Source organism: Felis catus, chromosome D2, assembly GCF_018350175.1.
Source record: "Felis catus isolate Fca126 chromosome D2, F.catus_Fca126_mat1.0, whole genome shotgun sequence".
NCBI classification, from domain to species: domain Eukaryota; kingdom Metazoa; phylum Chordata; class Mammalia; order Carnivora; family Felidae; genus Felis; species Felis catus.
In genome coordinates, this window is record NC_058378.1 from 72,068,636 (window position 1) to 72,081,507 (window position 12,872).

The 12,872-nt window shown below is 34.8% G+C and overlaps 1 protein-coding gene across 4 annotated transcripts in view; it reads left to right on the plus strand.

Moving 5' to 3' along the window:
• ATRNL1 (attractin like 1) overlaps positions 1-12,872 on the plus strand; it is a 774,854-nt gene that overhangs the window by 237,357 nt on the left and 524,625 nt on the right. For all 4 annotated transcript variants that reach the window (XM_023240973.2, XM_023240974.2, XM_045040724.1 and 1 more), the window contains exon 20: positions 2,202-2,295. In XM_023240973.2, the coding sequence (XP_023096741.2) occupies positions 2,202-2,295 (94 nt within the window). The remainder of the gene's footprint in view (positions 1-2,201; positions 2,296-12,872) is intronic.

Sequence of the window (12,872 nt, forward strand, 5' to 3'; positions counted from 1 at the left end):
ACATTAAAAGGTACTTTAACACAATTTTTTTTTTTTTTGGTCTCAGGAATTATTAAAGCTACTATACAATGATAATTCTTTTAAGAAACTCTGCAAACATAACTCTTATCCAGTTCTGCCATAAAGGGTAAATAAAAGGTTTATCTGAGTTTTAAAATATTAATGTGTATCATTGTTTTTAGTAAAGTTCTGAATATAAAACAATATGAAACTCTGCAAGTTAATACTAAGATATCATGGTACATTCATTTACTATTTCTGAAGTTAGATGTAATCAATACATCTTAGGGACCCATTATTGCTTGTTGATAGTTTTCTTTATTCCTTGCAATACTATCCATTGTCATTCATTTTTTTGTAATTCTCACATGTTGTGTTTCCATAGTTAATTCTACAAACTTAAAGGAAAATTATGCTGATTTATTTAAATGTTCTTTAAGAGGAAGCAATCATGCTTTTCTGTGGAAATCTCTTCTAGCAAAAAAAAAACAAGCAACAAAAACAACCCCAAGTTCTTAAAAATCTACCTAGTACCAAAACTAGGGTAGGGTTGGGTGTATTTACTTTATATTAATCATGAAAGCACATAATCATAAGCAATTAGAAAGGTGCATAGTGTTCTAGAATATTTTATACTTTGATCAAAACCAGTGACTGATTAACTGATTTATATATGTATATCTGAATCAGGAAAAGACCACATTGTTTCATTTTCATCAAGAGAGTGATGTAACTAGATGGAGGTGTGTAGGAACAGCGTAGTTCTCATGGAAAGTCTTTGAAAGGGCTAGTGACTTGGTTGGCCTTGTCTCTTTAGACTATATTTTAGGATTGGCAATGAGTTGTAGCCCAGGTAGAAAGATCAGATATGGGATTGTATTGGTGTCAGTAAGAGAAGGTGAATGACAATACTATTCTACCAATTAGTGGCTATCACAATGAAAAGGAGGGATTAGATACAAGAGGGATTGTGCATGCAGAAACTAGAACCTACCAATCAATTGGATGTTAGGCACAATTAAATATGAAGTTGGTGTTCCAAATAATGGGAATGCTACTCTTTAATAAGGAATGCAGAGTAAGATGAAATGAGTTCACCTGAGCCAAATTGACTGTGTAACTATTACACCTTGGAATGTTTCAGTTAATATTCTGGAATACTAAAACTGACAATGATCTGAGAAGCTTATTAAGATGGTTTGGGGGCAATAAACAGGCATGCTTTTTTGACATGGTATAGAGCTATTTTTATTATATCATTGGCAGTGATAATAGCAGTAGAAGTAATAGCTGCATATATTAGGTGCTTGATTTGTGTTAGATATTTAAAAACACACGTGGATCCTGAGAAACTTAACAGAAGACCATGGGGGGAGGGGAAGGAAAAAAAAAAAGAGAGGGAGGGAGCCAAACCATAAGAGACTCTTAAAAACTGAGAATAAAATGAGGGTTGATGGGGGATGGGAAGGAGGGGATGGTGGGTGATGGGTATTAAGGAGGGCTCCTGTTGGGATGAGCACTGGGTGTTCTATGGAAATGAATTTGACAATAAATTTCATATTAAAAAAAATAAAAATAAAAACACAAGATCTCATTTAATTTTCACATCCCTAAGAGCTAAGTATTTTTATTTATTTATTTACTTATTGTTTCAATTTTTTATTACAAATTCTAGTTAGTTAACATATAGTATACTGTATAATATATAGTAGAATTTAGTGATCCATCACTTACATATAACATCCAATTAAGAACTAAGGATTACTATCATTTTTTTTTTGCAGATGAAGCAACTGAAGCATAGAGAAGTTAAATAAATTGTCCAAGGTCACATAGCTGGTGATTATAGATGTATATTTTAATGCCAAGCTGTTTGACTCCAAAACTCTTGTACTCTTTGAAATTCATTTCATCAAATAGATGTAGCAAATCAGAAGTGGAAAGGAACCCAAAGAAGAATACAATAATATGTGTATCCATACTAAACTTGAGGATGCCCCAAAAACTTTAAAGAGTTTCACAAAATTTTTAAATAAGTGAATTTACTTGCCTTTAGTTAAAGATAACTTATGTGGTAACCCTAGTTTTTGGGTGGCAGGGAGAAAATACACAGTATAAAAATAAGATAAAAATAATACCCGGAAATGTGATACAAGTTTTTGATGGAGAATATTAAGTGTTATTTTTGTTTTGACTTACAGCTTGTACATGCAGTGGCCATGCCAACATTTGTCATATGCACACAGGAAAATGTTTCTGCACAACTAAAGGAATAAAAGGTGATCAGTGTCAATTGTAAGTAAAAATGAATTTTTAAAACTTTTGTGGATTGAATTTTTGCTGTAAACTAATTGTTTAGGTTTTCTTTTTTAAGTTTAGTGTTACACTAGTTAAGCAGCCAATATTATTGTAAACTAAGTTCAGTTGCATTTTATCAATTCTCATGAAAAATTAAGCTTTTAAATTTTTTTAATGTTTTTGTTTTGAGAGACACAGAGTGTGAACAGGGGAGGGGCAGAAAGAGAGGGAGACATGGAATCCGAAGCAGGCTCCAGGCTCTGAGCTGTCTGCACAGAGCCTGATGCGGGGCTGGAACTCACAAGCTGTGAGATCATGACCTGGGATGAAGTCAGATGCTCAACTAACTGAACCACCCAGGCACCCCCAAAATTAAGCCTTTTAAGGTGGCTGTTTTGTAGAGCCTTTAAAATAGAACCCATAGAATATGTTTGCCTTTGGTATCTTTCTTTTTTTTTTTTTTAACATTTATTTATTTTTGAGAGACAGAGTGTGAGTGGGGGAGGGGCAGAGAGAGAGGGAGACAGAATCTGAAGCAGGTTCCAGGCTCTGAGCTGTCAGTACAGAGCCTGACGTTGGGCTCAAACTCATGGATTGTGAGATCATGACCAGAGCTGAAGTTGGACGCTTAACTGACAAGCCACCCAGCTGCCTCTGTCCTTAGTATCTTTCTAAAAAAAAAGAAATACTCTTAAATTTTTGGAAAACACATATATCAAATTTGAATTTTATTTTTATAATTTTCCTCCATATCTTATTAAATAAGTAACTCCAATCAAATGTTTTTTGCCTTTCTTTTGAATCTTGTCATTGTTAATTAAAATTGTAGTCATTTAAGACTTTCAAGTTGTTCTTATACTTTTCTTTTTCCGTTTTACTAGACATGAACCCACTCTTGTTACTCTGCTTTTAGTAGTTTTATGAATGATTTTTGTCTTTTTATAATTTAGTTGTTAGTGCTCATTTCAGCAGTACATATATTATCATTTAGTTGTTATTCTCAAGATTTATCCTCCCCTTGCCCAAAATTAACCCTGAAAAGCAGCTGTTTGATGTTATTTAAACATTCTCTTTTTCTTATTTAAATATATAATATAATATTAAAATAATTTTTATGGTTCTGAATTGTATATACTTACTTATATTAGATATAAATGTATTTGACACAAATCATAAACTCTAATAAGTATAGAATTATGAAAAAACTAATAAAAGATTTTCTAAAACTTATATATCCAAAGACCTGTTAACCATGGAAAATGATCATTTTGTTTGTTTTTATTTAAAACAAATATGCTATTTGCTGTAGAATTATTTTAAACATTTCAAGGTAGATGATCATGTCTTTGACTAGGCATTTGGGTATCATAGGTTTTTAAGTTCAGAGAAGGTGAGCACAACCATATTTTATTCCTTCTCCACAGTCTCTTAAAAAGGAGGTGAAAGTATAAGATCTTAGGGAAATTCCTATTAAGGAAGGCTGTTTTGGTCTCAGTACCATTGGAAATTAAGTCAGAGTTCTGTGTTCTAATATAGCAGATACTTCTAATATTTTGCTGAATATTAGTGTTCATAGGCAGGCCACCTTCTTGGTCTGTGCATTTGCACAGGGCTTCATGCTTAGAAGGGCATCATGCTTGGGTTAATGCATTGCTTTCACCATCTTGAAATTCTTAATAAAATTTTAACAAGAGCCTTATATTTTTATTTTGCATTGCTTCTTGTTTCACTCTCCCCCTCCATGAAATATATATCAGGTTCTGGTCACAAACAATAAATATTTTATTTTTGTTCTGAGATTCCAGTATTCCATCAATTAAAACTGACAATTTAAATTTGTACTGTAGTTTTGTATAAATGGTACAATCATTTATAATAATTATCTCTTGTGTGATGTGGTACTGTAGTAAGATACTTTTGTTTCCAGATTAGAGAGAGCAGTGTTGTAATTCATGGAACTCATGGGATTATAAGCTTAGAAATACAGAGTTACAGGGTTTGGCATATGTATGAAATAGTAAAACAATAAATTATATAGTTCTGAATGATGAAAGTACATTTTGCCCTAGTTATTATTTATGATTTTTATAAGCAGGGAAAAATTGGAATGTTAATTAGTATAGTATTTTTTAGATGGTCTTTGTAGATAGAATTATATTCATTATTTTTTCTTCATTTTATTTATTTGGCTTTGGAGTGTGGGGCAATGAAAATAGGATCATCATTCTTAAAGCAATTATTTTCTACAGTGTGCATATATTGAAAATGAGACTCCTGTTAGGAAGCTAAGCTAGCCATTCAAATCACTAAATAATTATTAAATGAGTGCTTGTACTATTAATGAAGATGAATAACACAGTTTTTGCTTAAAGTATGTTTCGGGCTAACAATGGAGACACTAGCCAAAATATAATATACTAATTTATTGTATTAGTGATTTGAAGTGCTTGTGAACCTCTCCCTCTTCACAGGATAATTTGTTTTTGGCTCTAAGTATGTAGTTGGACATCACATCTTCTTGTGTATTTTTCATAACCTCCTCAAACTGAAATTGGTTCTTTTGCTATGTGCTAATTTTTTCCTTGCATTATCTGTGTACTTGCCTGTATCCTTTGCTAGAATGACATTCTTTGGGGACCATATCATCAGTACCACACTGTAAGGGTTCAGTAAGCTTATTTAATGGAATGGAATGAAGAAAGTGTTGAAGGAGTACTGAAAAGGGAGGGATTAATTCACCCTGGAGGGATTAGGTAAGTTTGAGAAGAGGATACTTGAGCTGAAACTTGAAGGAGGAGGTAGAATGTTCTGGGTATAGAATACAGTGAACAGAAGGGGAAACTACATCAGCAAAGCAAAGAAAGAAGTGAAAATGGAAGTGATTATAGCACTTCGATTTTTGCTTAAGGACATAGAGAGCTGGAAATAGTACCCCTCAGTCCCACCTTTACAGTGAAAGAAAAAAGAGCTGGGCAAACTGAAAATCCATGAGCTTGCTGGAAATCATTGGAGAACTGAGATCACAGGGTAACCAAATGGCCAAAAAAGTAGAGAGAAACAGGAGCTTTCAGGGAGAGAGGGGACTGGAACACTGGGTTACCTGGAGTGAAACCAACTGGAAACTTAGGAGAGCTGAGCTGAGCTGAGGTAGTTGATAAATGGCTGTTCAGGTTTGCACTGTTGGAGAGCAGAGCTCCTGCGGGCCACAGGAATTGATAGGGGTCCAAACCCTTTTTAGAGTATCCCCTCTCCCCCAGTGAAGCCCACCAGTTGCTAAAGGAACAAAATGGAGAAAATTTTAAGAATGCATTTCCTGTGGTGTAAGCTGGGGGAAAGGGAGTGGCAGACACAGTTGCCAGGGCTACAGTAATGAGGTCAAAACACTCATTTAAAGGGGCACGGCATTATTTATCTTGACAGGGTAATGTAAGTTCTCATTCTGGCTCTGACCTAAAAACCACTTTGGAACTGAGAAATGGTAACTTATAACATGAGTATAATGGAGATATGAACTATAAGATAAATATGTAATGAGTGAGGTGGTATTCTCTATGAAAATTGTGTACTTTTGAGGAGCAACATGCAGACTTCAAAGAAAACACAACATATTATTTTTGAAAAATTTCTCAGTTTTACATGTGAAGGTAACACATATTTCATTCTGTGAAATACAACTTGATACTGTGAAATTCTCACTTTTCAATGTAATAGTGTAAAGAAGTCAGTAGTAAACTTGTTTTATTTCTTCAGCCTTCTAAAAATCTCTTGTGAAAGAAATTGGTGTTCTTCAGTGGGAAATAATATTCTTTAATAAAATAAAAATAAGTGAAAGAAGTTTTGATAAAATGTTGTGGCAGATACTTATGATGTATCTTGCCACCTCCCTTGGCTGTCATGGTTTCATCAAAGCTATAGTGGACAGTTTCCTGTACTTTTCCGGTATTCCACTAAAGTATGAGAGTCTTTGTTCCTCTTTTAGTTCCAAAGCTACTCATTTCTGCCCAGTGCAACCAGGAAGGGTAAGGCAGTTTATGCCAATACGTGTCATCCTCAACCAGTGAGGGGAGAGAGTTTGTTCTACATTTCCCACTATGTCACCAATGCTTCCTCAGATAACTGGCCAACACCCATATCCAAGCTCTTATCTTCAGCATCTGCTACTGAGGTAATTCCAACTAAGGCAGTTGCTCTGGAAGTGGCTCCTGGCAACAGACCTTCAGCATGGGATGTTGTAGTTGGGTGACTTACCAGATGGCAATAAGCACTGTAATGCTAATAATGGTAAGTGGGATAGTGGTTATCCTATTGTGCTATAATATAATTATTGAGAATATTAACTGTGTTTGATAGGATAAGGTATAGGTTGAAGAAGTGTGAGTTTGTGCAGAAACTTTAACACCAGGAAGTTATGGGGGGATAGCTAACTATGACTGTGGACTTGGCTGGCTCTTGTCAACTGCAATAAAGCCTTAAAGAAGAAGCCTTCCATCAACTCAGGGCATACTGCGAACATCAGAAGGCCTTCATGACAACATTTAAAGACCCTTACCTTCTACAGCTAGAGAACAGAGTATGTTGAAACTTATGCCCAGGATTTAATTATAAGGTTGGCTGGCTGTAAATGAAACTGAAAGGTCAACTGTGACAGTTCATCCATGCCAGTCACTGCCTGATGACAAGGAGTGGGAGTTTCAGGTGTACATCAGGGACACTTATAAGTATGACCTCAGAACCCTGAATCCTAGATTCATTCCCTTGAAGACTCCTGGCTAGAAGTCATCCTCTGTCATTTGTTAGAGTAGGGTAGCTTCCCTCTCCCTGCCAACAATGCAAAGATTTCACCTGACCTGATATTTATGCTTTATAAAAAGTTGTTTGACCTCATCCAGAGTGCACCCTGCCTCCACTTATTGTCTCCAAATCAGGAAGAAGTGTCAAGTCTCAAAGTAGCATGACTGGGAAGACACATTCTCTGCTGTAGATAGGTAAGAGATATTTACTGAAAAAGTTGCAGAGCCTGAGAAATATGCAGAGGCAGTAATCAGCAGTGCATATATGAATGAGAGTGGACCTGGAGGGTATTAGACCAAGGGGCATGAAATATAAGACGGGAGAAGGGAGAATTTACTGATGTGCTCCTATGATTCCGGATTTCATGTCTTCTTGATATACGGGTAGTTGCTGATGGCTCTTTAAAATGTGGGCATGCTGATTGCCTGTAGACCATAGGTTGGGGGATGCTAGAACTATCTTGAAGAAATTTTGAGTATTGGAGTCAGAAAACTCAGTAAGTTGGATGCATTGGAATACATAAATTACATATATCAGATAGCCCATTAATGGATTTTATTTTCTTGGAGCTCGTCCAGAACACTTCCTTCATGAAGACAATAAAGAGTAAGGGAAGCTCTGGAGTCTGTGAAACTCAGTGGTAGCTGTTCTCTGTAGGCCATAGTAGAAAATAGAAAATGTTTCCAGTCAGCTGGGCTCCCTAGTGTCAGTGGGTATGTCAGGAATCCAGAATAATAAAGGCCAGGTGGTTGCACCTTTCCTTAAATGTAGATATAATTACCTTAACAGTTAACAAGACCAAGAGGCCAACAGGGCATGTTGGTTGGCAGGAATTTGTGGTATTGCCCAAGTGAGTTCTGACGGATGAGCTAAATTGACAGCCAACTAGATTATTGTTTGACTTACATTAACAGAAGGAAACCAAACAAACCATGAACCAATAAGCAGAAAGTTGATGTCAGCTGTTCAATGGAAAATTGTGATTCTTCACCCTTTTTTTATGATTCAGATCTGAATCTCTGGTTCCCAGCACCCATCAAATAAAGTTGAGAAAGCACCCATACCATCTCATCAATATACACAATAAATATTCCTCCAGTTTCTCCAATGGCACCTCAAGCCATTTAGTAGATTATTGGTCACTGGAAAAGGGAATACAGATACTTCTGAAGGGCTTTTGAATAAGGTATTTGAACTCATAGTGATTGCCAACATATCATTAATTTATTCACTTAAAAATCTTTTCAGTATTGTTACTATGTATCTTACGAAGTCATGTTAATATATCCGAAGACACCATTGACAAATTTCATCTTAACTATATACGAAGAAAAAAAAAAACAAAAAACACATTTCTGGACTGACCCTAAATTATACTTCTAATCTACTTCCAATTACCAGGAAATATCTAAATTCTAACAAGTCAATAAATTGTTCTTAAGTCTTGTACACAGTAAATGTGAAGCTCAGAGTATTTTGGCTGGGCAAAGGAAAACATTAATTTATTAGGTCAATGATTCTCAATGGTAATGAAATAATATTCTTCAGAAGGTTATGTATTTTCATAATTAATTATCTTGAAAATTAGGGAGTGCTCCTGGCATTTAGAGATGAAGAGTCACAGGTCCTTTGTTAAAGTGGAAACTTATGGAGACTAGGTTAAAAATGGAATTTTGGTATAAATCTGTTTAATTGATTATATTAGGTCTGCAGACTCTGATCATTTTCCCTGTCCCTAGTGCATAATTGGATGGATATATGTAGCCTCTTGTGGACCCCTCATATTAGCTTTCTGACCTGTGGAAAAAGAGCCATTAAATTAGACACGGCCATGTGGGGGAAGTCCCTGAAACTCCTTTCATCCACTCTGGTCCCAATGAAGATGCTAAATCAGAAATTAGAGATCTCATGCTAAAACATAAAATGGAAATAATGAGGAAGTATTATATTTCAAATAGGAGCTGGATCTTTGAGTGGTTAAAATATCGACAAAATTATGATGAAATGTCTTAGGAAATGTATTTTCTGTCTTGAAACACCACCGCATGTTAAGGCATACATTCAGTTTTTGATATTTTAAAAGAGTTTGGAAACCAGATCATTTCATAGATAATAGGAAATACATGATAGGATGGAAATAGATACAGTAATATAAGAGCCAGAAGAATTGGACTGTAGGCATCTGGGAACATTTTAAGCACTGAAAAATAATTGACAACTCATGGGTAAATAATTTTAATATGTAATTTCTACCACAAAGATATTGTATTGTAGTTCTACAGATTTTTAAGAATATATATATATATGATATAAATAATATAATTTTAATAACTTTGTTAATGAATTACAGGGCTGTTAATAAGTTGATATAGTAATATGTAGTTGTTAGTCTATTAAAAGGAGTCTCAGATACTCTGTAGACACATGGTGTGCTCAGAGATGCGTGTTGTGGTTGCCATATACAGCATAGCTATTGGTGATGAAGTTTTCTGAACTCATGAACACATTTTTGTTAAATTCTGATCAGAATTGTATAGCATGTGTTTTCAACTTACGCGGTAGTTGCATTTCTAGAAGATTCAGTGTATGTTGTAAACATAAAAAAGCTACTCTGAGTTTATATGTAAAATGGACTTAAGTTCTAGGCTCAGATAATTATGAACAAAAACTTGTTCATTTGCCATGTTGTTCAAAAGGTATGTGGGATTTGGATCAATTATATTTTGTTGTTTTATGGAGTTGCCGTGTACATTCAGTATGTCTACTATCTTTGGCATCCCTTTTGGCCCTTTTAGTAAGTTCCATTAGAATCCATAATTATGGAGATAAATAATTGCTACCCTTACATTTACCTCCATTGAGAACCACTTACCTAATCAATTTGTGTTTTTCTTTAGCCAAAGAACTTTTGTTGTTTCATTTATTGCACATAAGATCTTAGAGCAATTTGCTGACTTCTGGAGAAAATTATATATATTAGTACTGTTATTATATAATTATACATATGATAGTGCTGTTAAATGTTGTGTTGTTAGAGTAATCAAAATTGATGCGTTGATCCAGAATCATATTTTACTTTTTATCCACAATAAACTGAAGATTAAATTTCTCAAAGACATTTGGGATTATAATTATCTGAGATAATGACACTATTACTAAACAAAATCTTTTAATTTAGTAAATTAATTAATAAATGAATATCTTTTTTCCTTATAGTCTTTTCTCTTTGCTGATTATAGCTTTTTCATAGCAGCTGATGTTAGGCTGATGACACTGGTTCTCAAAATTAGTGTGAAAAAGAAATCTTCAGGAATATGGTGATTTACATTCTAGGCTGAGGACCAAAAATTTGCTTTATTGCAAGTATTATAGGTGACTGTGAAATAGTAGTCCTTGATGCACTTTGACATATATGGCGTTAGGAGGATAGTCTTCCTGAGTACTTTTTTTCCTCCCTAGTTTACCTTTAGGCCAGGAATACCTAAGATTATGAACCATTTTTCCATTTTGTTTCTGTTTCATTTTATCTGGTCTTTTCTTTTCTTTTCTTTTCTTTTCTTTTCTTTTCTTTTCTTTTCTTTTCTTTTCTTTTCTTTCTTTTTTTTTTAATGGGAGGTAGGCAGAGGATAATGCCAATGCCTTTTCCATTTTAGGAAGATCACAAACTTGTACCTTCTATGCTAAACTAATTTCTAGCACAAAGCAGGGACTTTAAAAACAAATATAAATGAATATAAGTTAGGACTTTTGTTTTCTCCAATTTCTCTTGTCATTTTTAAAAGTCTTCTATATTGGGAATGGGGAAATATAATACCTGTTTCATCACTGTGCCCTAATATACATTAAAGGAATCATTTGCTGTACAACCTACCTTTTTGTACTGTGTTGCACTGTATCTAATTTGCATATGGTTACCAGCTTCATAAACACAAGTGGATAAACATCTGATGAATATAATCTTCAAATACTAACACTAAATATCATTAAATTTTTCTCACTCATTTTTGCCCACTGTAGTCACAACTACTGATAGGGCTAATGGTTTATTTGTGCTGATGAACCAAGCAGCCTTGATATCTAAGATGTAAGATATTTGAGGAACACCTATGCTTGCTTTATTCCAAAAACATTTATTCGAGTGAGAGACCGTAAGGGCATAAATCTCAGAATATCAGTTGAGAAAGCAGGTTACCAATTCAGTTTAAGCTTGCCCAATGTGAAGACAGATTTGGTATTATTCACCTTCCAGCTCCCCAGGAAGGTGCTCTCCTGGTAAAAAGTCCAACTTGAGTAAAAACAACTCTACGTCATGAAAATGTTTGAGTTTTTCTGGAGTTTGTCTTCCTGAATTTAAAACTTCTGATTTTTAGGGACATACTTTCAAATCTATTATCTTTGCCATTAAGTCCTTTCTAAGCCCCCAGAATTGTACTAGATAGAATTTCATTTAGTTGTCAATCTAAACACAACTAGGTTCTGTTTCCTAGTTACTATTGGTTAGGCTGGAGGTCATGTAATTGGGTTCTGACCAATAAACATTTGACCAGTGTCCATTACTCCAGTCCTCACCCCTAAGAAGCTCTTGTGTCATGCATCCTCTTTTCCCTGTCCAGTAGTTCAGTGGAGAGAGGAAGACGAGGACCCGAACGATGGCAGAGTGCAGGAATAGTGCTGGTCCTGGAAGACTCCCTGCAGCCAGACATCTTCCCCAACTGCACCCCTTCTACACTGGATTGTGCCTTAAGCTACAATCAGAGTTTTATTGTGTAAAATTACTGAGATTTTAAGGTAGTTTTTTATAGGAGTAAGCATACCCTTCCATGAGTAATTACTATTCCCTTGGCATCTTGCTTAGCATCCTTAATTACAGCACTTTCAATTGAATTACCTTCAATGACCTATTCATTAAGTGTGACTTGTGGTATTAGTTTAGTGAATTGTCTGTGAGGTGTTTGGGTTAATTTGCTTATCCCTGTTCATCTCTTAAAGCTTTTGTACACTCTTCCATCCCTTTTATAGGAGTTATTCTCATTGAAGGCTGTCTCTTAGAAGACTTCAGCATAGTCCTTGATCTCGAGTTTGATTTTTGCATTGACATAAGGCATAGAAAAGTTAAGTGGTTTTAATTCTAGATGGTCAAAATAGGGCTCAATACATACAGTATTGTTGGGATGTTGGTATAAAAGAAGTGTGCAGTAGGAGCAGAGTATCAAATTAAGGTGTAGGATATACTAATTATAAATTGGAAACAATTACAAAAAGAAACAAATACCAAAGAAAGAAAATACACTATAAACTTTCAATTTATTTTGGTCAGTCTTCTATATTTATTATTAAAAATTATCTCAAAATATCAGAGAATGAAATGAATACCTTCTAGTATGTTTCAACTTAACCTTCTATGAAGAAATTAATTACAGTAAATTTCCACATTTTAATGTGGAGAATATATCTGGTGTATATGTAGATGTTTTATCAAAATATGGATGCATTTCAAATGCATGTATGCTTTAAGATGAAGAATTACTGCTAGGAATGCCTTGGTGGTTCAGTTGGTTAGGCATCCAACCCTTGATTTTGGCTCAGGTCATGATTTCTCACAGTTCTTGAGATTGAGCCCTGTGTAGGGCTTTGCACGGACAGTGTGGAGCCTGCTTGGGATTCTCTCTCCCTCTCTCTCTCTTTCTCTGCCCCTCCCCTGCTCTCTCTCTCTTTCTCTCTTGCTCTCAAAATAAATAAATACATATATTAAAAAAATGATGAATTGCTGCTCTACACTGCTA